The sequence below is a fragment of the Prionailurus bengalensis genome, chromosome A2 (genome assembly GCF_016509475.1).
Source record: "Prionailurus bengalensis isolate Pbe53 chromosome A2, Fcat_Pben_1.1_paternal_pri, whole genome shotgun sequence".
NCBI lineage: Eukaryota > Metazoa > Chordata > Mammalia > Carnivora > Felidae > Prionailurus > Prionailurus bengalensis.
Genome location: NC_057348.1, coordinates 85,594,509 through 85,621,726, shown reverse-complemented (window position 1 = coordinate 85,621,726; position 27,218 = coordinate 85,594,509). Strand labels below are relative to the sequence as shown.

At 35.9% G+C, this 27,218-nt stretch overlaps 1 protein-coding gene across 10 annotated transcripts in view; it reads left to right on the top strand.

Moving 5' to 3' along the window:
• Positions 1–27,218, top strand: part of CACNA2D1 (calcium voltage-gated channel auxiliary subunit alpha2delta 1) — a 496,257-nt gene that overhangs the window by 444,606 nt on the left and 24,433 nt on the right. For 5 of the 10 annotated variants that reach the window (XM_043588713.1, XM_043588714.1, XM_043588712.1 and 2 more), the window contains 15 exons: positions 3,657–3,733; positions 4,988–5,008; positions 5,687–5,747; positions 12,493–12,590; positions 15,835–15,922; positions 17,031–17,093; positions 17,689–17,792; positions 18,648–18,734; positions 20,195–20,262; positions 20,644–20,682; positions 22,588–22,659; positions 23,917–24,069; positions 24,153–24,205; positions 25,729–25,784; positions 26,090–26,219. In XM_043588713.1, the coding sequence (XP_043444648.1) occupies positions 3,657–3,733; positions 4,988–5,008; positions 5,687–5,747; positions 12,493–12,590; positions 15,835–15,922; positions 17,031–17,093; positions 17,689–17,792; positions 18,648–18,734; positions 20,195–20,262; positions 20,644–20,682; positions 22,588–22,659; positions 23,917–24,069; positions 24,153–24,205; positions 25,729–25,784; positions 26,090–26,219 (1,170 nt within the window). Of the gene's footprint in view, positions 1–3,656; positions 3,734–4,987; positions 5,009–5,686; positions 5,748–12,492; positions 12,591–15,834; positions 15,923–17,030; positions 17,094–17,688; positions 17,793–18,647; positions 18,735–20,194; positions 20,263–20,643; positions 20,683–22,587; positions 22,660–23,916; positions 24,070–24,152; positions 24,206–25,728; positions 25,785–26,089; positions 26,220–27,218 lie in introns of those variants that run through there. The other 5 variants (XM_043588719.1, XM_043588716.1, XM_043588715.1 and 2 more) reach the window with 2 other exon arrangements.

Here is a 27,218-nt window from a genome sequence, read left to right as displayed (position 1 = left end):
ATATGTGATATAAATCTATTTGATTTATTTGTATATTGCTGTTAGCAATAATACATGTTGACAAAATGCCCTAGTCATTTGTAGTCATCACTTCCGCTGATTTCCTCATTTAAATTCAGTTAGTTTACATTACCTACCTTTTGCAAATTAACCTAAATATAAAACCACCTCATAGTATGATCTGATATAAAATGCTCAGTTGGTAATTCACCTTCCCTAGTGACAAGTCTGTAATATCCCGATCACACCAATGGACTGAGCATTGGAAAATTGGACAGACTAATACCCTGTAGTGTCTTGAAAATTCTCCATTCTTCACTCGCTGAGCATTTCCTTCGCTTTCTTGGTGTAACTCTTCTCTGAGGTCATGGCTTTCCCTGTGGTCCTACATCCTACAGGCTCATAATCCTGAGGTTGTTATGGATATTTCCTTGTTACTCATTCTCTCTTCCTCTTCCCTAAAATCCCTCTCTCTGAATCTTAGATCATCTTCCTCTCAGTCCTATAAGATTTCAATTCCTGGCTCACTGTACAGTCACATAGATCACTGTTTCTGATGCTATTTTTGACATACCCACACTTATGTAGAACAAAACAAAAATTATTTACTAAGTCAACTTTTAAGAAGGTTTTAAAATTCAAGCTTGAAGTTTTTATTAATAGATTTTACAGACATAAAATTAGTCTGTCAAATTACTGAAAAGTTTTCTAAATGTTTACTCTCAATTTCTCTACTTAACTGGTCCTGAGCTGGGAATAGTTTGCAAATGAGCCAGGTCTGTGGAGCACACTCTAATAGCATTGAGATAGATGATTTTTTAGATGATTTTAGATGATCCTTCAGTTTATCTCCTCTTCACTGTGTGGGAGTGTGCTCTCTTCCTTTTTTCTTACACGAACAAATTTTAAGTTAGAAAAACTTGATCTCTTCAACCCCGACAATGAGTCAACAATGATGGCAGTCATAATTATACCTTGAGAGTATTTTAGTCATTATAATTTGTTTAAATGTGTTTGTAACAGTCTCACAAATGCCCCCTACATGCATACCCTTACCCTCCCACAGACCGTGATGGGACCAAACGTGGCCAGATTGATACCCCAATTCTGAGTATGTTGCTCCTTGTTCACAAACATTTATTCTCTTCCCATTTTACTCCAACTTAAATCTGGACTTCCAAGGCAGATATTCTCACCTCATGTTTCTATCCCAGAGAGCCTGCCTGTCATGCCTCCCACCACCCTCCTCATGGAGTCACTGTTCTCTGGCCCCACCTTTCCCACTTTGTCATGTTTTCCAAACATTTGCTGCCCAAATCTACGTCTTTGGGCCAGATTCGGTCTGTTTTCATTATAAGTGCTTCTCTTGAATCGCTGTACAAATAAATTCACAAACAACGATGGAGAACAAAATATAACATCTATATAAAGAGGGGGAGGGTGAAATTGGCATGTTTTGATTTACTGAATGAAGTACCAAATTTCATGTAGTGATTTATGCCTTCTTAAGCTTTGTTGTAATTTAGGTATTACAGTTTGAAATATAGTAAGTAATGATTCTAATAGAATGCTTTTTTTTTTAATGATGAATTTAGTTTCATAGAGACAAATGATTGAGCTGAAAAGTACGTTACATTCCATTTAACTCTGTTAACCATGTTTATGTGAGTCACAAAAATATTGCGTGGGCTCTATCATCCACCTGGTGGCTGCTGGCTTTATTAGGTTTTAATCCCTAGGAGAAAATAAAGCAGCCTTGGTCTGTTGATTTTATATGGAGGGAGACAGCAAACACTGCATATGACAACATCATTGACTCAAAATGTTGGTAAAGATCTTATCGGCTATAGGTTGAAGAAATAACCGTTGCCTTGAGATGGAAATAAATTAAGTGTAACTATTTTTCTATAAAATGAGGTGTAGCTCTTAATAACAACCTGAGACATGCAGGCCAATAAAATGTATATTTGATATGTCAATTTTAAAACTTCTCCTGTGTTCCTCAGGAGTTTCAACACTATTTTTATGGTACATGAGATGTAACCCAAGCTTAGAGAGTGACACTGCAGCAGCCACATGATATAACGTTATCGGTTTTAATTAGAAGTTTCTCTTAGCAATAAATGCTGATGGAGCAATAAAAATGTCCTAATTTCCCTTGAGAAGAATTTGTAGGAGACAATCTTCAAATGCTCAGTAATTCTACTCTACATTTTATAAATGGCAAGTGAATCATGAAAGGTCATCTTGCTTTCAGACTAATTTCACTGCTTATTTTAATTTTAATCTCTCCCTCCACTTAAAGGAAGTTACCTATAAAATGAATGGGGAGATTTTCATTAAATCTACATAACATTTTATTTCTCTGACCTTTCCCCATAAGGATAGTCTATGAATTACTTAATGAAGGAGAAAGATTTGGGAATCGGAGGTAACAAGCACCCACTCATTTTGCTATCTTGACTGCAAAAATAAATTGTAGGAAATAAACCCTTGCTTTTTTTCCCCTTTGTATTTTTAACATATATTTTCATAAGAAGGAAAACCTGGAATTTTATATTTTGTCCTCTTCTGTACTGTCCATAAAAAAAAGCAGATAATGAGATTATAGTTGCACATTCTCAAAAGCTTGGGAAACATGCGGCTTTAGTGACTTAAGATCTGCAAGTACATGTAAATACTCAGAAGCCTAGAAATGCACACCTTTTCCTGTGCATTGCTAAATTTTAGATTAAGTATTAAAAATGAGTGCTAAATGAGTCACTTGGTCACATTAATCACGCATCACTTTTTGAAAATACTTAGGTCAGGGAATCTTCCTGTACCTTCATTTTTTTGCACCCTTAGTTCTTAAGTTTCCTTCTGTACTAAAGCATAGCAAAGGTTATTCGCAACTGTAAATGTGGATGTGGAATAATTAGTTATGTCCTATACAAATATATTAGCCATTTCAGGGGTGGAAGAATTACACATATGCAGTTGTGTTATTTGCAACTGCATACTGTGCAAATATTCTGACCCCTTTTATATTCTGTAGGAAGAACCAATAGGATGAGCAGGCAGCCTTTCTTAGTGCTAGGAATTAATCTGAATTTTCTTATCAGCAGACACTGGGGAATTTGCCTAAAAACTAGAGTCTTAAATGGTCAGTATTTCACCCCTCAAAGGGGTATATTTCAGGTGGGTTTATGCACTGTGTAGTAAAAATGATAATACCATTTATGATTGTTAAATGGTGGATGTTTGCTACAGAGCACTCTAACATAATGCATATTTCATGAAAGGGTATGCAGTTAGTGTAATATTTATTTTCTTTAAACATAACCTTAATATTCTTTTTCAACACTTGAAGTATTTCAGTACACTTTTCTGAAAATACAGTACACATCACATTTCTTTCTCGGTGAATTCATGGGCACATTTAGTAGCTTATTTTCCTTGGTGTCTCTTCTGATTCCCTACGAGATAGAGAACTGGATGACCCTGGATGGCAAGACCGAATTAAGTACTCTACTTACTGAATGCGTTTTCCTGTCACAGTAATATGTCTCTTCTTTCCCATGAGGAAGATCTTTGGATTTTCCATTAACTGGATGTGTCTTTTTTTTTTTTTAAGTTGTTTGTTTGTGTTTATGCTTCTCTTGTTTCTATTGCAGTTTGGCCTTGGTATTACCAACCTACAGTTTTTACTATATAAAAGCCAAAATAGAAGAGACAATAACTCAGGCCAGATGTAAGTACTATGAAAGCGACCCCAGAGTCTATTTATCTCGTAGTATCAGATGTATAAATCTGTCTAGATTTTAGAATGCCCAAGGCCTATACATTTTAGTAGGTGTTACTACCAAATCTACAGCAATGATTCTAACCCATTCCAAACATGCAAGGAACAAGAAATATTCTACGTGGATAGAATATGAGCAGGTACCCAGTCTCACTGGCATCCCCACCATCCTACCCTGCCTTGCTTTGTGCTCATAGAATCATTGCCGTGCTGTGTCCTCTGTCGCTGTCATTTGGAGGGTTTGCTAGCTGGTGCAAAATGTTTCGCATCGCATAGTCTCTACTCATGGCACTGTGCTAATAAGGCTTTATCTTTTTTTTATTCTTTTTTCTTTTTCTTTCTTTCTTTTTTGCATTTGGCAAGAATAATATTGTGCTCCACATCTACCTTGTTTGAATAAATGAAATTGCAATGGTCTTTGGCTTGGCAATTAACTTCCTTCTCATAATCTAAATTAATGTCTTCAGTAGCTCAAATGAATTATTTTTTTAAAGCATCATTTGGAATGTGGAGTAACTATTAACATTAGTGCATATTTAAAGTCCTTATTAATCTTTGTTTGGGGTAACTACATTTAGTAAAGTAAAATGACCATCATATCCTTTGCACATCACTTACTACTACTAACTTAAATTTGCTGTTGTGATAAGTAAAAAAGCATTATGTGTATATATACCTTTTACATCTGACCTGAAGTAAACTACTGTTTCTTTCATTCCCTTGTCAGTTCTCTTTTGCTTTCTGCGATCCTCGCCCTCGTTATGCTAATTTATACCTTTATATTTACACTTTCACTTGATAGATAGATATGATGGTCTTTTGACAACCAGCAACTTTGCATGAGCTAGTACTTCACTTGATAAATGACGGATGACTAGTTGGTCTTTGATGTTTGGTAAATGCTTCTGAATAGAGGGTAACATCACCGGTATTGCACCCGCGCTAAACACTTTGCAAACTAGACCCTTGAAATAACCACAGTACAGAGAGGATGCTCTAGTAGTAATTGACAGGATATACCTTCCAGTCTTCAAAAGATGTCTTTTTTTTTCCCAGACTACAGCTGTACATAAATAAACCTTTGATCTATGCACAATATTTTTATTCAAGAAAGTCATTGAATAAAATATTGTTTGTGACCCCCTTTGCTTTACCCTCTTTTTTTTTGTTTCCCTGCTTTCTCTTTCTGATGGATTTTCACAGCAAAAAAGGGCAAAATGAAGGGCAAGTATTTTCTTGTTGCTCAATTTCTTTGTTTAGTACACTTGACATATCCTCTGATATTTCCATTCCTATTGGATATTATCCTCTGTGCTTCTCATCTGCTAGATTTTCCTCCATGATCGCTCAAACCTTAGCGGCAAAAAAGGGGGAAAGAGTATGCTTGTGTTTTCATATGCAACCTATTTCACATTCAGGTTTTTTTCTGAGGCGTAAATACTTGTGTGTTTGTATGCTTCCTCTTACTAATTTACATCTAATATGAAAAATGTTACTAATTCACTAAAGACATTGATGAGTTTATTGAAATCATTTTCTTTACCATAATATTGATAAAAAATTTACGTTGACATTTTAAATGAAATGACTCTGAAGCAACATTGATATAAAAGATTGGTTACTGTAGGGTGAGTAAATGGGAAACTTTTAAGACAGCATTTTTTTCTGATATAACTGGTGTAATTTGTGTTATGGAATTAAAATGTATTTTGCAATTATATTATGAAGTATTGAGAACCTTTACATTCATTGATGTGTTTCAATTTAGGGTATAAGTACTTCACCACCACCCTCCCCCCCCCCCCCTTAATAGGTAATCATTCTACTATCTTCATATTATCATAGAAACTCAGGATGCATATTGTGGATTGCTTATCTAATCCTGTAATGTTATCTTTGCAGATTCAGAAACACTGAAGCCGGATAATTTTGAAGAATCTGGCTACACATTCATAGCACCAAGGTTGGTTTTGTTTTATATATTTGCTATACCTTGTGTGGATAGGTAAGTCTTTGGTAACAGTTCTGAGTCAGACCCATGCCAAATTATGAAGCCAAGGGAAGCAATAATTTAAAACTGCAACAGTATTCTATTCATTCTATACATTCATTTGCTCAGTAAGCAACTACTGTAGGCTAAGCAGTGTTGTGATTCAGGCATACACTAGTGAATAAGACAGATGTAGACTTTGCTCTTATTAGAAATAACAGTGTATCCATCAATAATGACGAGCTGGGTATTTGCATTTGTGAGTACACACACAAACACACTGTACATGATGTAGATTACTCTGTAATCCCCATCATCTATTTGCATCATTCCCCCACCCATCTCCCTTCTAGTAACCATCAGTTTTTTTCTCTATACTTACGAGTCTCTTGGTTGGTTTCTCTCTCTCTTTTTTCATCCTTTGTTTCTTAAATTCCACATAAGAATGAAATCATAGGGTATTTGTCTTTCTCTAATGAATTTATTTTGCTTAGCATAATACTCTTCAGCTCCATCCACGTTTCAAATGAGATTTCATTCTTTTTTATGACTAATCTCTTGTCTGTATGTACCATGTCTTCTTCATCCATTCATCAGCTGAAGGACACTTCAGCTGTTTCTATAATTTGACTATTGTAAATAATGCTGCAGTAAAAATTGGGGTGAGTGTATCCCTTTGAATGAGTATTTTTGAATTCTTTTGGTAAATAACTAGTAATGCAATTGCTGGGTTGTAGGGTAGCTCTATTTTTAAATTTTTGAGGAACCTCCATACTCTTTTCCAGATGTCTGCACTAATTAGTTTTCCCACCAACAGTGTAAGAAGGTTCCCCTTTCTCCACATCCTCACCAACACCTGTTGTTTCTTTTGTTGTTGATTTTAGCCATTCTGACAGGTGTGAGGTCATATCTCATTGTAGTTTTGATTTGCATTTCCCTGATCATGAGTAATATTGAATATCTTTTTATGTGTCTATTGGCCATCTGAATGTCTTCTTTGGAAAAAATGTCTACTCATGTCTTCTGCCCATTTTTTAACTGGAGTATTCATTTTGGGAGGTGTTGAATTGTATCAGTAATTGTATCTTCTCCCATTCTGTAGGTTACCTTTTAGTTTTGTTGATTGCTCCCATCACTGTGCAGAGGCTTTTTATTTTGGTGAAGTCCCAGTAGTTTATTTTTGCTTTTGTTTCCCTTGCTTCAGGAGACCTATCTAGAAAGAAGTTGCTAGGGCCATGTTAAAGAGGTTACTGCCTGTGTTCTCTTCTAGGATTTTGATGGTTTCATGTCTCACATTTAGGTCTTTCATACATTTTTGAATTTAGTTTTATATGGTGTAAGAAAGTGGTTCAGTTTTCCAAATGCCATTTGCTGAGGAGACTGTCTTGTTTCCATTTGATGTTCTGTCCTGCTCTGTTGAAGATTAATTGGCCATATAGTTGTGGGTTTATTTCTGTGTTTTCTATTCTTTTCTATTGATCTATTTGTCTGTGTGCCAGTACCATACTGTTTTGATTACTACAGGTTTATAATATGACTTGAAGTTGAGAACTGTGATGCCTCCAGCTTTGTTTTTCGTCTTTCCTTAGTTCTTTTTTTTTTTTTAATTTTTTTTTCGACGTTTATTTATTTTTGGGACAGAGAGGGACAGAGCATGAACGGGGGAGGGGCAGAGAGAGAGGGAGACACAGAATCGGAAACAGGCTCCAGACTCTGAGCCATCATCAGCCCAGAGCCCGACGCGGGGCTCAAACTCCCGGACCGCAAGATCGTGACCTGGCTGAAGTCGGACGCTTAACCGACTGCGCCACCCAGGCGCCCCATCGTCTTTCCTTAGTTCTTGATTCACACTCTGTAGCAGGCACATAAAATAATATTCAAATTAACATAATTCTATTAATCTAAGCTAAACTGTTGAAGAACATAGATTCAGAATTGTGTATTACTAATTTCTTATATTTTATACTTCTTAAAGAAATTACTGTAAGAACCCACAGACAGCTCATAAAATTAAAGAGTAACTCAGACTAATATTTTTAAAGATTTATTTTAATGTTTCTTTATTTTTGAGAGAAAGAGAGAGAAAGAGAGAGACAGAGTGAGAACAGGGGAGGAGCAAAGGGAGAGAGACAATCTGAAGCAGGCTCCACACTTTGAGCTGTCAACACAGAGCCTGACGTCGGGCTCGAACTCACAAACCATGAGATCATGACCTGAACCAAAATCAGACGCTTAACCAACTGAGCCACCCAGGCACCCCTCAAACTAATTTTTATGTAATCCTAAGGATACCTGAATTTTTGGTCTTTCTTGAAAATGGGGAATACATATAAGGTACATCTCTGTCAATAAAGCATATTCTTGGCTTCACGAGATTCTCCTCCTTGCATTTCCTTCAGTGTTTGATACTGCCCATCCCACAATTCTTGAGTACTCTTTGCCTCCTCTTGCTGTTCTGATTTTCTTCCCCCCTCCCTCGGCTGCATATTCAGTCTCTTTAATGAGCTTCTTTTCTTCTGCAGATCACTTACATGAAGGTGCTAGCTTAAGGTCTCTTATTTTGTGTCTATAGACATACCACCCATCTATCCGATGTCTGTAGTTTGGGGCAATGCTTTTGAAATCCACAAGATGGCCATGATGCCTAGAAACAAAACAGACATAATATGTGGTTTATTGGCATTACATTACAAGATAGGATCAAACATTGTCTACCTACACAATTTGAGACATTCCTGTTTATGGAAGACAACAGGACTATCTCTTCAATGTGTTTCAAAGTCAGTGTCTCCTAAGCATTTGTCTTTGCTTCCTTCCCTTTGTGTCTAACTTTTAATCAGTCACCAAGTCTTGTCAAACAAAATTTATTTTACAGTATCAAGTATATCTGCCAAACTCTGCTGCCTTTGTTCTCATTCAGGCCCGTGCTTTCTCTTTACTTAAACTGGTGCAGCTGCTTCCTACTTAATCTCCCGACTTCTCCAAATCCCCCTTTCCTTCCAGTCTGGTCTCATTTCTATAACTAGAGAGAGTTTCTAGAATGTGAATAAAATTATGTTTCTTGTCTGCTAAATATGAACCAATAGCTCAGTAGTGTCCTGGTGATAATCTGTACTTTATATCACAGCTTTAAACTGTTCTTACTAGGTCCCAGTTAACAGTGTGGTCCTTAGACTCTACTAAATCCGGGGCCATCAAATTACAGCCTATAGACTGCCTGCTTTATACAAAGTTTTATTAGAACATAGCCATACTTGTTGGATGATGAATTGTCTGTGGCTGCTTTCACTACAAAGGCAGAATTGATTAGTTGTGGTATAGATCTCATAACCCATAGAGTCTGAATCATTTATTATCTGGCCCTTCAGCAAACAGTTGGCCAACCTCTGCTTTAAATTCCAACCACGCTAAACTTCTCTCAGTTCCTACATGTGCTGTTTTTTTTTCCTCTTCTCCTCTAATTTTCTGTTCTCTTTTTGGACTGTACTTAGACACACCCCACCCATTCCCAAACCCCAACTTCAAAGCTCCTTGATCTAGGAATTCCTTACCCATTTTCACTGGATTAGACAGACATCTTTGCTGACTGCTTTATAGAATACTATACTTCCTTTACTGGCCCATTTAATGTTATTTACTTTCCCCCAAAAAAGCCACAACTCAATCTATTTGACTTATCTACTATTCAGTACCCAACATCACATCCATCGCCTGACACAGAGTAGGTGCTGAATAAATACATTTGGTGCCTGTAGAATCTATAAATATGTAAAGAATATTTAAGAAATCATTATTAATAATACCTGCAATCTTACCACTTGTCAAGATAAGTAACTGAGCGTCTTAAACTGCTAAAACCAGTTTTAGCTAGAAAGGAGAATATAAAAGAACAGAATAAGAAGAGTTTGAAATTAGATGTGCTATATTGATAAGACTCTCATTCCATCTCAGTTCTGTGTTTTGTCTCTAGGAAGCTTCTTCATTCATCTCTCCCAAATATTGACTAGGAGGCCACACAGACTGACTTTCTGAGCTTTACTGTTAGATAATGTAGAAAATATGGTAGAAGTCCCTGTACTCACAGGGAAGATAAACATATCTTTTAGTTCCGGTTCCCAATTTGTACAAAATGATTGTTCACTTCAGCAAGGATTAACATATGTACCATTCTTGTGGGATGGCTGAAAGAGCAGAATGTGCCCGTGTGTTTAGGGATGGAGTATATATGAGAGAAGGGAAGAAATGTTAGAGTTTGTGGGACAAACCAATGAATATCCAACTCAACTAACATGTTAAGTAAGCCTTTTACGTGAATGATTATATTTACTGCTCCAGTGAATTCTATAATAAATTAGTAGTATTATCCCATTTTGCAGATTAGGCAATTTCCTTGCTCTTTCAACATGTGAGCATGTGTGTTGATTATCAAATGCTGATCAATCTCAGAAGACTATTCAGTACCTCTCAGTAAAATATAAATTCTTGGAGCATTATTCCTACCTTTATTTTTTTTTAATTTATTTTTTAACATTTATTTATTATTGACAGGCAGAGAGAAGAGGAGACACAGAATCTGAAGCAGGCTCCAGGCCCCGAGCTGTTAGCACAGACCCCGTCCCGGGGCTTCAACTCACAAACTGCAAGATCATGACCTGAGCCGAAGTCAGAGGCTTAACCGACTGAGCCACCCAGGCTCCCCTCCTATCTTTAAAAGACATGCAGTCAAAGGGATGAAAAGTCCAGGGGTGCCAGTATGGCTCAGTCTGTTAAGCATCGACTTCAGCTCAAGTCATGATCTCACAGTTTGTGGGTTCAAGCCCTGGGTCAGGCTCAGTGCTAACAGCTCGGAGCCTGGAGCCTGCTTCAGATTCTGTGTCTACTTGTCTCTCTCTGCCCCTCCCCCACTCACACCCTGTCTCTCTCAAAAATAAACATTAAGAATAATTTAAGAAAAAAGGGATGAAAAGTGTAAAACATGGAATATTTTTGCTCTTTATCAGAAATGAGAGAGGCATTTCAAAGATGAAATAGAATGAAAAAGAATACTATGTGATGTCTATAATTAAATGCTAATTGTGGGAAGAAGTCCATTTTAGCTCTGTCGATAATGAAATGAGTAAAGGTCATGCATCCTTTCTAAACCAAGCCTCTAAACTAAAATTTTCCATGAAATGAGAAGTTTGGTGGGGTTTTTTTGTTTGTTTTTGAAGTTCTGACATTTTACTGTTTTTCTTCTGTTGTATGAACCTCGTTATAATAATGGCAGCCTCACATTTATGTTGCTTGATATTTGTTCTCGATTTCCAAACCAGGATAGCAGTTCTCAAAGTATGGTTCTCAGAATCCCATGGGTTCCAGAGGCCCTTTCAGAGAACCCACCAGGTCAAAGGTGTTTTCTTAGCACTGTGAAATGATGTTTGTCATTTTCTTCATGCTGACATTTTCACTGACACTATAAGCAGTGATGAGCTGATACCTTAGCCGAAATCAAGGCAGTGGGCACTCAAGGGTGCTGGTAGCCATCATAATCTTTATAGCCAGGCACCCATGTGAGGGAAAAGCCCGTTTCACTATAAAATACCCTTGATGGAAGCAGTAAAAATTATTAGTTTTATTGAACCTTTACCCTTGAGTAGATGTCATTTTATATTCAGTGACATGAAAATGGAAGTTCTGCATACCCGAGTGCTTGGCTGTCTCACAGAAAAGTACTTGTGTGATCAAATTTAGAGCTAAAATAGGTGCTCTTTGCTCTTTTTCCATGAAATATTTTACTTGACAGAATGCCTTGGGTATTTGATAAACATTTTGTCAATAATCAATCACCTAAGGCTTTCACTTTAAAGACAACAATGGACTGTTGCTAATGACAAAATCTGTGCTTTGCAACAAAATTAAGAATTTGGGGATTCTGTAACTAATGTTTCCCAGGAGTTCGAGACTAGCGATGATAGTACTGAATGGGAATTTTCAGTTTTATAATGACATGTGTCATCATTTGGAAGATCTGCCAATTTTCCAATAATCAGTTTATGATGTTACAAAATCAGATTCGTTTTTTTTTAATGTTTGTTTTTGAGAAGGAGACAAAGTATGAGTGGGGGAGGGGCAGAGAGATATCGAGACACAGAATCCAGCAGGCTCCAGGCTCTGAGCTGTCAGCACAGAGCCCGACGTGGGGCTCAAACTCACAAGCGGTGAGATCATGACCTGAGCTGAAGTCTGACACTTAACGGACTGAGCCACCCAGGGGCCCCCAAAAATCAGATTCATTTGAAGTTATATTCTATTAAGTCAGGGATTAAAGAGATTTGCAAATAGGCAAATAGAAATTTGCCACTTTTGTTTGCCAGGTTTTTTAAAGACAACAATTTCTCATAAAAATGTTAACATATAATGGGTTTCTTCTTGATATTTAGTGAATAGTATTTTAAAATTTCTCAATTTCCATATGAAAACTCCAAATATACAACATAAACAAGAATAGTGGATTAAGAATGAAAGCTAACCTTTATTGAGCACCTATTGTTCATAGGGCGAGTCCTTAATAAATATTAGGTACACCACTCACCCTTTACTTAAGTCAAAGTATTGTTCAACAGGTTGCAGAGTCACTTAAGTAGTCAAAGAAAGTGTTTTCACTTCCTATAAAAGGCTGTGTACTTTTTAAAAAGTTGTGACTTTCACAGCTAATATCCTACAATATTTTGTTTTTCAGAGATTACTGCAATGACCTTAAGATATCAGATAATAACACCGAATTTCTTTTAAATTTCAATGAGTTTATTGACAGAAAAACGCCAAACAACCCATCCTGTAAGTATACACCCAATTTATAATAATTGGTTCACCATTGTTATATCCAGAGTAGTCAAATCTTGGTTCAGATCAGTGTGTTGGTATGCTGGTTTATTTATTTACTTTGTAAATTTTTAGTGGTAAAATGTAACAGTTTGGCCTTTTATGTATTAAAGAATGTTTCTTTCACTGTGAAGTAAAATCAAATTTTCAAAGCCAAGTATTAGATACCTGCAAATGTTTCAGTGTAAATAGGGAACCTTTACCTTTGATCCTTTCAAATTTAAGAAACTTAATTTTTATGATATTTTGAAAGTTTTTCATTGCATTTTTCTTTCCGTATAGAGAAATACATACAGCATTTATAGATTTATCTCTTTCCTCCAATTTATATGAACAGCTTTAAGATGAAGAGAATAAAAACAAGGTATAAATATGTCAGTCAATGGTTTGTTTTCATCCTGACATTCTGTTTTGATCACCATTAACTTTATAGTGTAAAAAAAAATGCTTCTGTCATTTTTCACTTTATAAGTTAGAATAAATAAAAATGTTAACAATTAGTGTTTAACCAATACATTTCTTTCAGAGAAATTTACATCATTCGTAGTAGAAGACTTTTTAGAGATTAATGGTTTCTTAGCATTTAAAATCTTAACTGTGTTTTCCTCCTAAAAATATCCTGTAAAAAAAGTACTACCAGGAAAAGATGTACCGGAAATGGGAAATGAGAGGAAAATTAACTGCCTGGCAAAAATTACCTTAGTAAATATAATTTTTTTTAAAGAAAGGAACCATAACTGAGTTTTTTGTCCTTTCCTCCTTCTCCCTTCCCTCTCTTTCTTCTTTAAAATCTTTTTCCTTTCTATCAGAAAGGGTTAAACAAGGCACTTGCTCAGTTACAGGAAGTGAACTGAAGCTTCTCACAAATTAAAATTTATCTCCTAAAAAGAAGTAACTTCCTATCATCATCAACATTAGCTACCAGAGCAAGAATTAGCTACTCTGAAAACCAGCCAGGGTAGAGAAGGTCTACACTGATTTGACCGAATAGGAGTGTTTCCAAATCTTTCTACTCCATGTCAGCTCACTCTGAGTCAGAGCCTTTCCATTGTTATGGTTCTTGTTCTTTTCCTTTCAGTAAATAACAGGATTCCCAAGAAAGAACTGGTGTAATATTACTGAATATTCCTTTAATTGGATGCCTCTATGGGCACCTGGGTGGCTCAGTCTGTTAAGCATTTGACTCTTGATTTTGGCTCAGGTCGTGATCTCATGGTTCCTGAGTTCGAGCTCCACATTGGGCTCTGCACTATCAGTACAGAGTGAGATTCTTTCTCTGCCCCTCCCCTGCTCACGCTCTTTCTCTCTCAAAACAAATGAGTAAGCATTGAAAAATTAATAAAAATATAAATTGGTTGCCTCTAGCTCCTAGGCAAGTATAAAAATGTTGAAACAAAAGTACTTTCAGTATCATAGTGCTAATATCCATATTGTCTCTTCTCCCGTGTCTTCATTTCACTTCATGTTTTTTTTTTTTTTAATTTTTTTTTGAACGTTTATTTATTTTTGGGACAGAGAGAGACAGAGCATGAACGGGGGAGGGGCAGAGAGAGAGGGAGACACAGAATCGGAAACAGGCTCCAGGCTCTGAGCCGTCAGCACAGAGCCCGACCCGGGGCTCGAACTCGCAGACTGCGAGATCGTGACCTGGCTGAAGTCGGACGCTTAACCGACTGAGCCACCCAGGCGCCCCTCATTTCATGTTTTTTTATCCACCTCCCCTATGATCCAATAGGATGCTTGTGGTACTTAGATAACCATGTGAAGTGTGAGATTTAATTATAAAAAGGTAATAGCTATAAAATTTATATTTTCCTCTGATAGTTTTACATACTACATTTTTCTCAATCATATTTTAGGTCATGTTATAAAAATATGTAAAAGTAAAAGTATCAGTGATTGAAATCGCAGTGGCTTCCTTTAAAGGGGTTTGGGCGATTTTGATTGTGCTTATGGAAGTACTTAATCCGCCATTAAGATTAAAATTCTCACTGTTTATGTTCATTTATTACCTAAATGTTTACGCTGTAGAGTCTTTCAGCGTGTTCGTATCTCCTCCCCGGCTCCCGCTTTTTTGAACTATTCTAACAATGAGATTGTATGTGTATAAAATGGTAAAGCTCAGTACTGATAACCTGTTTATGTATTATATGCAGCAGGGGCCATATTTCAAGACACATTTTAAAATTATGGTATAATTAAAATATGAATGAAATTGTGAAATTGCTCGCAAGAGTGATTTATACCACAAGTTAGAATAATCGTTTCATTTCTTTTACCTAAAACGATTTGCAGCAATTAAATTGCATCATTCACTTTTCAAATGGACTGTTTGTGAAAATGATTAATTTTCTGACATAATATAATGAAAATAGTTCCTAAAACGAAGTCTAAACTGTGGATTGCACTGATCCTTTAAAACTGGAAGTTATATTAAATTTAAAAAATCAACTAAAATATTTTCCAGTCTACTCCTCACCTTTTACAGTAATAGATATTAAGTAAGACCACATATTCCTTACCTGGATAAAATAAAAATTTGTCATAAATGTGAAGTTTTAGTATGTGTAGGTTGTTCACAGTGTCATGGGCTTAAAACACAGGACCAAGAGGAAAGAAGGTGAAGTTTTTTTAAGAATATGTATTAATTGACCCTTGGTCATTGCCATCTGCCCTTTCATGACCTTTGAACTTGGGCTATTTTGTTCTCTGGTTATTCCAGAAATGACAGATTCCAAAAGCCAGCCTTGAAATAGTGCTGGTCCATGCTAAGTTATTCAGTTCTTTCACCAAAGCAAACGAAGAAAAAACTATATTATGTAGTTTTATATTTACATATAAAATTGTCCATCAATTATGATAGATTCGAATCGCCATACTAACCTATAAAAAAGAAGAGAGAGAGGAAGGTTATTTCCTTAATGTTTCTTGATTGACATACTTCACATATCTTTTTGAAAAAATTTACAAAATAATTTTCTTTTAGAATTGGCTTTTCTATTCTGGCCATAGCCTGAAAACTGTGAGGCAAGATGAACAACAAAAACATGCAGAAAATTAATATTGGATATGGTTGTTAATTCATAGAAATATTATCCACTCTAAATTGCTTTAACAAACAGAGAATATATTTGTTTCATTATTATCCTAATGAAAAAACTATGTGGATGTAATTGAGGCTATCCTTTTTCTATATTAGGTAATACGGATTTGATTAATAGAGTCTTGCTGGATGCAGGCTTTACAAATGAACTTGTCCAAAATTACTGGAGTAAGCAGAAAAACATGTAAGTATTTGTTCCTATTAATATATATATATATATATATATATATATGCATATATAACATATATATATATATATATATATATATATATATATATCTCCTGCATTTCAATTTAGCTTTTCTCTGAGAAATTTTTGGAAACTAGGGCTCATCAATTTAAATTTTACAAATTTAATAACAATTTCATCTTGGAATTGTTGACAGCTTGTATTTCCAGTGTTGGGTATGTGTCAGGACTAACATCTACATCTGCCAGTACTTATCTTTCCACACTTACACACTGCAGTGGGAACAAACCAAATTTAAAAAGGCTGAATTTCCATGTTTGTGATTAAATAGGGATGCTAGTCAAGTGGCCTTTTAATAACACTACTATTCACCCAGTCAACAAACTGAGAAATCTGATTGTGATGCTCATTTACAGTCTCTCCTCTACCCCATGTCCAGTCAGTCACCAAATGCTAAATAGCTCTTCCGGCAATGTTGTCCTGTCTTCTTCATAGCCAAATTCATAATGTCCAATTTCTGAGAAATTACAGCACTGCTTATATTCAGTCTATACTCAGGGCCTCCGATTCCTCTACCCACACCCCCTATTCCGTCCTCCATAGAACGCACCCCTGCCAGCCTTCCTCTTAATGCAGCTCCAGTTTCAGGATAAAGGTGAAGCTCTCCAGCATGGATTTCAAGATTATTCATGAGCTGACCCTTCTTAAGAAGCTTGTCCTTGAAACTTTACTATCTGTTGCTTCTCACCTTGCCTTCTGTTTTTATAACACCAAATACTTAACATTCTTCACTAGCTTTCCTGTAACGTAGTCTTGGCTCCACATGTAAGATCTTCCTGCTGTCTCTGTCATCTCTGCTAATTCCATCTTCCAAACGCAGCTGTATTGGTCTTTACTATGAAGTGACCTCGTTAAGCATCCTCCCTTTATTTCTTAGATATTTGCAACATTAAAGCATAGTTTGCATGCACTGATGTATTTACTTTGTCTCCCTTTTTGTTAGGAACTCATTTTATTTCTCTTTGTGTCATCAACACCTAAATTATTATCTTATGGAGACCAAGTGAAATAAAAAATTGCCTTCTTCTGTCTTCTGTTTTAGCAAGGGAGTGAAAGCACGGTTCGTTGTGACTGATGGTGGGATTACCAGAGTTTATCCCAAAGAGTAAGTTCAAATAACATCTGTAGAAATCAGTACGTTACACGACTACTCTGAGGATGTGCACATTATAAGGAAGCCATTCTGTAGAGAAACTGATTATTAAAATGGAGTCATTTAACATTTCTTACATTATTAAAATACCCTACTTCTTTAAAAATGCTATTATGTGATTATTCAGTGATCCTTTTGGATATTTATTCCAAAATCTAAGACACAGTAAAAGAGATTTTTTTTCTATTCATACACGCTGAACGTAAAGTTTATAGCCTATTGGCAATATTTTCATAGCACCTCATTGTTTTCACTGTTCTTCAATGGATCTTATCTCTGTCTCCAAAATAGTCTGTCACCTAGGGTGGGGAGGCCTATTACTATTAATGGACCTATTAAGTGACTTGTACGTCATCACCTGGATAGTAAAACTGCAGAGTAAAACCAAGAGCTTTTTCTGACCCTTGTTATCTGTTCTATGGTGATTTATTGCTTATTAATGAGTATCATTAGATGTAGACATATCTGTAAAATTCTGTGATGTTCACAGAAAAGTAGGTTATCAGGCAGATTCAAGAATAAAAATGATGAGCCATTTCCTCTTTAGGGCTGGAGAAAACTGGCAAGAAAATCCAGAAACATACGAGGATAGCTTCTATAAAAGGAGTCTCGATAATGACAACTATGTTTTTACTGCTCCCTACTTTAACAGTAAGTATTACTCAGAATTCAGCCATTCTCAATTTCCTTTTTTTTAGATAAATTATTACTTCCTGCTTTCCCCAATAACCATAATTGCTCAGAACAGCCCTTATTAAGTGTATGGTATACGTGTGACATTGGAAGCACAGAAGCTTCCATTTAGTTGAGGTAAAATGCACACACAGGAAACAGTCATCCAGTAATGTAGAGATAGCATATCAACAGGTATGCATAATGCATAGAAACATATGTAGATAATCCCTCATTTCACAAACTGCAAATCTATTAAAGAACGTGTAATGAGTTTTAAAGACATCATCAATCAGTTTAGTCAGTTTTAGTTAAATATATTATTTATGAAAATTATCAATAGGCCACATTTTAAACTATCTTATTGGATTCTTTCCCAAAACCTTTCTAATTTAATCCCTGGGCTTCTCTGGGGGTAGGTGTTATTCAGCCTCATTTTTACAAAAGGGGAAACCAAAGTTCAGAGAATTTTGGCATCTTGTCCAGGGACTTACGTCTAAAATGCAAAGGCTGTTTGGGGTTCTAAGATCAATCTTTCCACCTCAGCAGCCTCTCCACTCAGTTAGCAAATGTCACGAAGCAGCGATTTGGCCTGCGTCCATTATGTTGTGGACATGGATGCAGCCAAGCTGAATAATTCACATCCCACGGACACTCCAATGGGTCTGGTCAGTAGAGGAAGATGAGAGACGACAACCCACCTCCTCATTACTTATCTACACTAGAATACTTAAGCAAAACACCGTCCACCTATCCCTCTTAAGAGAAATTCACTATTTGACTTATCTAGACAGGCCTGTGTTCCTTTTCTGTTGTTGCCTTCTTCTTTTTCAGAAAGCGGACCTGGTGCTTATGAATCAGGCATTATGGTAAGCAAAGCTGTGGAAATCTATATCCAAGGAAAGCTTCTTAAACCTGCAGGTAAGCGTGTATATGGTATATGGACATGGCCAAAATTAAATGTGACCAAATATTTCTATTAAAATCTGGCAGTACTTACCAGGAAGGCCATCAGAAACCTTTAAGCAAAATAAAGTCAAAGACAGATACACAAAGTTTTGAAAACAAAATACAATGATGTAGGAGATTGGGGAAAAAGAGAACAGATACTATATAGAGGTGAGGGATTTCCTAGATGTGTATGTGTATACACTGCTGCTCAAATTAATGGAGTCAAATCAAAATTCTACATGCCAGATTGATCCAGCATTTCCACTCGGTAAGTCTGTCCTAGAAGATACTTTGAAATACACAAAAGGATACGTGTCCAAGGGTGTGAATATTTGTAGTAAGTTAAACATGAAGAGTTAAGTTTCCATCCTCTAAGGAAAAGATAAATAAGTTATAGCATATATATACCATGTGCCTGATAAAATGAATTAGGTAAGAACCTTTATATATATATGTATATATATATACATATATATATATGTATATATATATACATATATATATGTATATATATATACATATATATACATATATATATATATAAAATTACAATAAAATGGAAAAATGATTTTTTTTGCCAAAATAAAATCAAGTAAGCAAACAAAACAAATCATAAAACTGAACATCAATGGGAAATGCAAGTAGGCCGGATTAAGTGGATGCCATCTAGTAGAAGCATTGTTTTGTTTTTTTTTTATCATTGTATGATTCGGTATTTGAATGTGTAAGAGAGTATACATTAGACCAGATTGAGAAGGTAGATAGATCACCTTCCTGTTCCTGAGGGCTGTTTTACCCCTCAGTAATTCAACTAGATATTACCTCCACACTAACTCATTGACTGCTTCCTTCATTCACTCAGTGGCTCATTTATTCACTCACCCTCCCACCCACCTATCTGTCTATTGGACATATATTTCTCAAGCACATGATGCACGCATTGGTGAGGCTAGCGAAGCCTCTTAAAAGATTCCACCTGAGTGACCTCACGTTACAAGACTATGCCTGACACTACCACCTTTTTTTTCCCCTTTAGCTTATTGTATATATGAGTTAATTGGTGAGGTGATTGCCAACGAGTAAAGTATGTTGTGAATATAAATGAAAGTTATTTAATAGTTTAAGAGCGGTTAGCAGTCTCTTTAAATCAAAAACCAAAGAAATAAAATCTCTGTAATAAACATTACATTCAACCCAAAATTTAATGCTACTTTCTACACTACATAAATTATCATATAGCAAATATTATATGGACATTAAAACTGCAACCTTTTCAATGAAGTCCGCTTTTCAACGTATAGCTGAAATTAATTCCAAGAAATTTAAATTTGCTCAGAAATATTCAAATGTAAGAGGAAAAGTAGATAACTAAGAATCACAGCCACGTTTTTTCTATGTATGTGTCAATTCTTCTTTACATCATTTTTCAGTTGTTGGGATTAAAATTGATGTAAATTCTTGGATAGAGAATTTCACCAAAACATCAATCAGAGATCCGGTAAGATATATATATATATTTCCTAACGTTTATGCTACACTCCATGTCAAATGTAAATAAGAAAAGTCAAAGTAAAGTCTTGTCAATGTATAATTTTCAGTGCTACTAAATTAAGAAGAACTATGAATTAATATTTTTGGAAAGACTTTTTTAAATTAGGAGGAAAAATATTTTGATATAATTTGAAATATTAGTTTAGATAGCTCTTAATATTTTACAAATATGAAGCTATTGCTTTTTTTATGATGGGATAGACTGTCATTTAATCTTACTTTGATACTAGATAAATTATTCTCAGATTCCTAACATGATAATAATGTGTCATGGAAATCCTTTTTTCTATTAAAAATGTGTGGGGTTAATTGTATTTTTGTCTTTCAGTGTGCTGGTCCAGTTTGTGACTGCAAAAGAAACAGTGATGTAAGAAAATTTTTAAAATTTTAACTGTAATTTTTTGTTACTCTTGTTAAGACTTTAATCATAAAGTCATTGATGAAAGTCATTTGATATAGGAATTTTTCATTAAATGCTAAAAAATATTTTATGAAATTTTGAACTAATTTATAGGTAAGGAGTTGAATAAATTCTTTTAATTCCTAACCATTAAAAATATTCACATATTGAGGGAAAGTATTTTAAAAAGCCTGTTTCAGTATGAAGTGTACTCAATGTCAATTGTGTTAGATAGTTTTCTAAGTATCTTTAGCTCTGTTCCTGAGTGGGAAGTTTCTAACTAAAGTGGCCTTACTGGTTATCAAGGCAATCTTTCCTCTCCTTTATAGTTTCTCTGAATTTGTTCACACAGTATTCATAGTGACAAGAAAACTTTTTGAGTTCAATTTTGCCATCATTATTATTTTTTTATCAAATTCCACTTACATGGATTGGATTTTACATTGTCTCCTGTTACTTCTATTTCATTATGACATTTCTTTGTTCAAACGTTAAATATGTTCAGGCCGCCTGGGTGGCTCAGTTAGTTAAGTGCCTGACTTTGGCTCAGGGCACGATCTCATGGCTTGTGAGTTCAAGCCCCGCGTGGGCCTGTGTGCTGACAGCCCCGAGCCTGTAACCTGCTTCAGATTTTGTCTCTCCCTCTCTCTCTGCCCCTCTCCCACTCATGCTCCATCTCTCTCTGTCTCAAAAATAAATAAAACAAATTTTTTACACGTTAAATATGTTGAAACCTGCTTTGGATTTTGTCTCTCCCTCTCTCTCTGCCTCTCAAAAATAAGTAATTTTTTTTTTAAATGTTAAGTATGTTCTAAGAATGATACTACATAAAGTATTCCCAGAATACAAAGGATGAATTCCACTATTTGCTTCCCATCTTCTTATGTGTATGTGTTTATTTCCAAGGCAAACAGTGGGTTCACATCATCTTATTTCTAGTCATGTGAAATTATAAGCCAGCAATGTTATTTTTTTATACTCTCTCCATTTTACATAGACTTTGTAAATAGAGACTATAAAGACTGTTTTGAGAGTCGAGGTTTTAGCAAGTTGCTTCCACATGTCCCCAACTCTGAGAACAATGTTTTTAATTGTCATTTTATACAATAAAAATTACTAAACTGATCCATGCATTTAAACATGATACAAACCAGGTGGGAATTGATTTCTTTTGTGTCATGATCTTTTTTTGTTTTGTTTTCTGCTTCTATATTTCAAATTATTCAACTAATTTTGATTGAAAATATGAAGTAGTTGTAAATATCCTTATGCTGCATGCTTTTTAATTTAGTCTGAAGCATGGTGACTACAATGCATTTTTAAAGGTATCTTTTTTGTCAAAATATTAAGTGTGTTTTTACATATTATTATTTTGGCTTTCAATTTCCTGGATCATTTAGATGACCAAATGGCAAAAAGGTTATTTCTGATTTGACCTTCTGATTTGTTCAGACTCAGTTGACAGTTTTAACTAAATGGGTAGTGGTGCAGTATGAAACCCTGAGAATTTGAATCTGTGTGTGTCCTTAATTTTTTTCATCAGAATCTCTGGAGCATGTATCTTTAAGTTGAAGTTTTTTCCTATTTTTGTTGTTGTAACTATCTACTGGGGCTCCTGGGTGGGTCAGTCCCTTGAGCATCTGACTCTTGATTTCAGCTCAGGTCATGATCCCAGGGTCATGGGATCCACATTGACAGCAGGGAGACTGCTTGGGATTCTCTCTGTCCCTCTCCCTCTGCTCCTCCCTTGTGCATACATGTATGTTCTTTCTAAATATATATATATAAAATCATCTATCTAACGTAAGGTACTGATAATGAAGCCTCCTAACCTTCCTCAAATTGTGTTCATTGTTATTTTTATTTTTGTAGGTAATGGATTGTGTGATTCTAGATGATGGTGGGTTTCTTCTGATGGCAAATCATGATGATTATACTAACCAGGTAGGTACCACAGTGGGACAAAGTACAGTTTCCAAAGTGCGTTTCCCTAATCGGCATTACAAAAGTCCTTCAAACCGTTATAGAAATTAATGAGTTCTTATATTTCTGTCATAAAATAAATTTTTAAATGCTAAATATAATATAAACCATTAATGAATACATTCTAAATACAGTTTCCTGATATTAGTTGAATTTCCTTTCTAGTCATAACAGTTACTATTAAAACATGTAGTGGGGCGCCTGGGTGGCGCAGTCGGTTAAGCGTCCGACTTCAGCCAGGTCACGATCTCGCGGTCCGTGAGTTCGAGCCCCGCGTCGGGCTCTGGGCTGATGGCTCAGAGCCTGGAGCCTGTTTCCGATTCTGTGTCTCCCTCTCTCTCTGCCCCTCCCCCGTTCATGCTCTGTCTCTCTCTGTCCCAAAAATAAATAAACGTTGAAAAAACATGTAGTTATTATTGTCGATCTCTCAGAAATTGAGAAAATGTTTGCATATTAAATATTTATTAATTAGTAATATCTAACTTAATACATGGCTGCTTTGAACTGATGAAGTTTCTATTCCCAAATTTGCAAGTTGGCAGCACATAGGCTATTTGGCTCAAATGGGATTTTAAGCAAATTAGAATTTGTTGCCAATTAATTTCATTTCCCAATCTACATTTCTGGTTTCTCTTTAAAAAGAAAGGATCTTGGGGTGCCTGGGTAGCTCAGTCTGTTAAGAGTCCAACTCTTGCTTTTGGCTCAGGTTATCATCTCATAGTTGGTGAGACTGGGCTCTGCGCTAACAGCATGGAGACTGCTTGCAATTCTGTCTCTCTCTGTCAAAGTAAATAAACTTCTAGGAACAGAAAAGATAAAATTGGTCAACACTGAGCTTTTTCTTAACTGGCCGTGTTTATGGACTTCAGTTGATGAGCCTCAGGTTTGCTCCTAGGTTCCTATTCTTTCTCTAATATCACCCATTTCTCTCCGTCACGCTGCTCTCCTCTTCCCCACAAGGAATTCACTTGAGATCTTAATGCTTAGTTAACTGTGTGTATTCCTTCCACATGCATCACACCAAGCCACGGAGCAAATGCGAACCCCTAACTAAGCTCTTCTCACTTCTTTCGGAATATCCCGTGCAGCTTCATTGCTTTGGTTTTTAAGCTCCAGTAGTTGTAGTTGCTAGTTTGTCTTACTTCTTTTCGTCGCAGAGGTCGGGGTGTTAACATGTGGAGTGAATTTGAAACTTGATTCTTTTGTCCTCTGTTCCAGATTGGAAGATTTTTTGGAGAGATTGATCCAAGTCTGATGCGACACCTGGTTAATATATCGGTTTATGCTTTCAACAAATCTTACGATTATCAGTCAGTGTGTGAACCTGGTGCTGCACCGAAACAAGGAGCAGGGCATCGCTCGGCATACGTGGTCAGTAATTTCCACCTCGTCCATGCCTCTCGCAGGAACGCTCAGTGTCGATTAACATAACGACTTTTTCATTATTTTTATAGCCATCAATAGCCGACATATTACACATTGGCTGGTGGGCCACTGCAGCTGCCTGGTAAGTCACAATTGTGTTTTTACTGGTAATGAGAAAGGGGCGGTGAAATAGTAAAGAATTTGAGGACAGTCCAGATTTTGTGACACGCGAATAATTGTTATGGAAACTACTCTGTTTGCTTCCTAAATGACATACTGGTAGTTTTCACAAAATGATCAATTTAACACTGTTACTGTCACTTGGTTTTTCATATGAAAACAATATGCTCATGCAGACTTCAGCCTCTTCAAGATCTGTTGAAACTTTATACCCAATTCCTTAAGTTTTAGGTGTATCAATCTATTAAAGGTTTCAGTTAATTGCCTTCAGTATCCAAATTAGATGTCTCCGTCATCAAATTCAAAGCATCATGACTTATCTTTTCAGCTCTTTCCTATTCCAACAGAGGCTGGCAGAGTTTTAGAGGCATCGTGTTGCTGAAATGGATCTAATTCTCTCTTTTTACTAACTTAACCTCCCTACCTCCTTCAACACCTCACCTACACCCTACCACCTATGAAAACAATACATTTAAACTGTTTAAGGCACCGTGGAAAGTCTGTAAGATCAAATGCATCATTGTTGGGCTCTGGTCAGTCAAGTAACTCAACCTCCTTTTGTGTCTGGGATCCCTCGTCTTCCTTCTTTCCCTTCTTTTTTATCATTGCCCAAGCCTTATGCCTTGTAGATTAAACTTTAACGTTCGTTTGATGGTGAGGCTTTCCCAGCAAAAATCATATCAGTCTACCAGTTTATGAAAGTAAGAAAGATTTTAGATTAAAAATCCTATTTTTGGTGAAAAATGGCACTTTCTATTGTGATAGTGATATTTAAATATTAATTCACTCAGGTTTTTTAAATCTCAAAGTAATCCTCATTACTTTATGGTTGGCTTTATGCTATTTTCTGGCCAGAATTTACCTCCTTCACCCCCCCTTTTTATTTTTTTCCTGAATTCAATTCCAGATGATTCTATACTAAGATTTGGTTCAAATGTCATTTATTGGAAAAACTGAAATGTGCTAAGTGTCCTATATTTAACAGGTATATATTTTAGTTCATGAATGTCATGTTATGTATTCACAGATACAGTCTATATTGTAAATGGTTTGCAAACCCATGGCACAAAATCATTTTTGTTTGATCTTTTGCTTTATTCCACCATAGAGTTCTAAAACTAAAATAGGCACCCCTGAATGAGAAAACTATGGCATGAAATATTGACACTTTTCCTAGGTACCACTTTCCATGATCTCATTTCTTGTTAGGCCTCTTCACACTTAAGTGGTCCTTCACTTGGTCCTTAACATGTCTGACTTCGCAACTTCTTTTGCAGAAATAAATGTACGGTGTTTTGTAAAGTTTAAGAAATAATTATATAAAAATACTCCTCAACTTTCTATTGGCAAGGTCTCAACTTTTTCCAAGCAGATGAGGAAGAAATGTGTGTGTGTGTACCTGCAAGATTATTCGAGTTTTTAGTGCATTATTTGTAAAGGAAGTATGTAGATTTTTGTCAATAATAATTTGTATTTGCAATTTAGGTCTATTCTACAGCAGTTTCTCCTGAGTTTGACCTTTCCACGACTTCTTGAGGCAGGTATGTAGTTACTCAGCTATTGTCCTAATAAAATTTTGTTTGGGGATGTGTTGAGTTCCCCTGACCCAAGGATCTGGAGACTTTTTTATGTCATGTCGGCCTCTATTTTGTAACTCTTATCTGTTAGATTCATTGCTTCTCTTGACATTTAATGGGTGCCTATGAGGGACTGCCACTACGTCAGACAACAATAAATAAGCCGAGCAGGGGGCCTGCCCTTAATACATGCGCTTTGCTCCACGGAAATGAAGGCTCTTGGCATTGACTGTAGCGTCCCCTCCTGGTGATCTTTGTTTTTTCCACAGTTGAGATGGAAGATGATGACTTTACAGCCTCTCTGTCAAAGCAGAGCTGCATTACTGAACAGACCCAGTATTTCTTCGATAATGATAGTAAATCATTCAGTGGTGTGTTAGACTGTGGAAACTGTTCCAGGTAATTTGTTTCTTCCTTTTAGGGATAGTCTGATTTCACTAAGAAACTGTTATTTTTCTGTAATGATTATAAAGGCGAATACAGAGACTGTTATTAGAGTGTGAGAGAGACATGAGTAACTATTTACAGTTGGAAATAGATCTTTAGTTTTGCTGAATGTTGTTTTTTTAATTTACATTCTTTAGGATTGATCCTAACTGGTAAGTGGTAATCCTTTTGACTATAATAGGGTGAATGAAATTCTACCTACTTTTAGGCAGAACAAAGAGAAATGTGGTTATATTTTAATGTCTTTTTGTCTAAAAAGAGAACCCCTTTAAAAGTTTTTCTAAAGTTGTAGAACAATATGAACTGTAGTAAGATTAGAATTAATCGTCATTTTGAGTAAGTCTAAGCTAAATACAGGATTTCATTTTACATTTACTTACTATATAGGTGTGTACAAAGATAGTCTAGGGAGGGACGTGTTTTACTTCTACTCTTCACTGAAATTTAGAATTGCATGTATTTTTGAATTGAAACTAAAAGAACTAGGAGAAAATATCACTTCCTAAAATCAAAGCTAAGGTGAGTCACTAGCAGACATAAACATGTTTAGCCATTTTTGGAAGAGATTGAGAATTTAATTTGGCTAGAAGGGATAGAAGAAAAAGCCAAGGTGGGCCTTTTCAAAGTCATGAGAGAAAGTGATAATCCATGTCATAGGATCCCTGAGAATGGGGGGGGGGGGGAGAGGCACTTTGTTTTTAGCGAAGGAGGGCAGGTTATTCTCGAAGAAATGTTCATCTAGGAAAGAGGAAATGTGAGGAGGTGAGGATATCTGAGCATGTGAAAGGGCTGGAAGAGTTGCTAAGAGATCCAGACTTTTCTAACAGAGAACTGTTTTCTGGAAGGAGTTAAATGAAACTAGTGTGAATTTTTAACAGACCTCGTCCGTATGACTTTATGATTTACTTTAGCAAACCTCTGTGTCGTAGCAAGACAGTCTATCCACTTTAG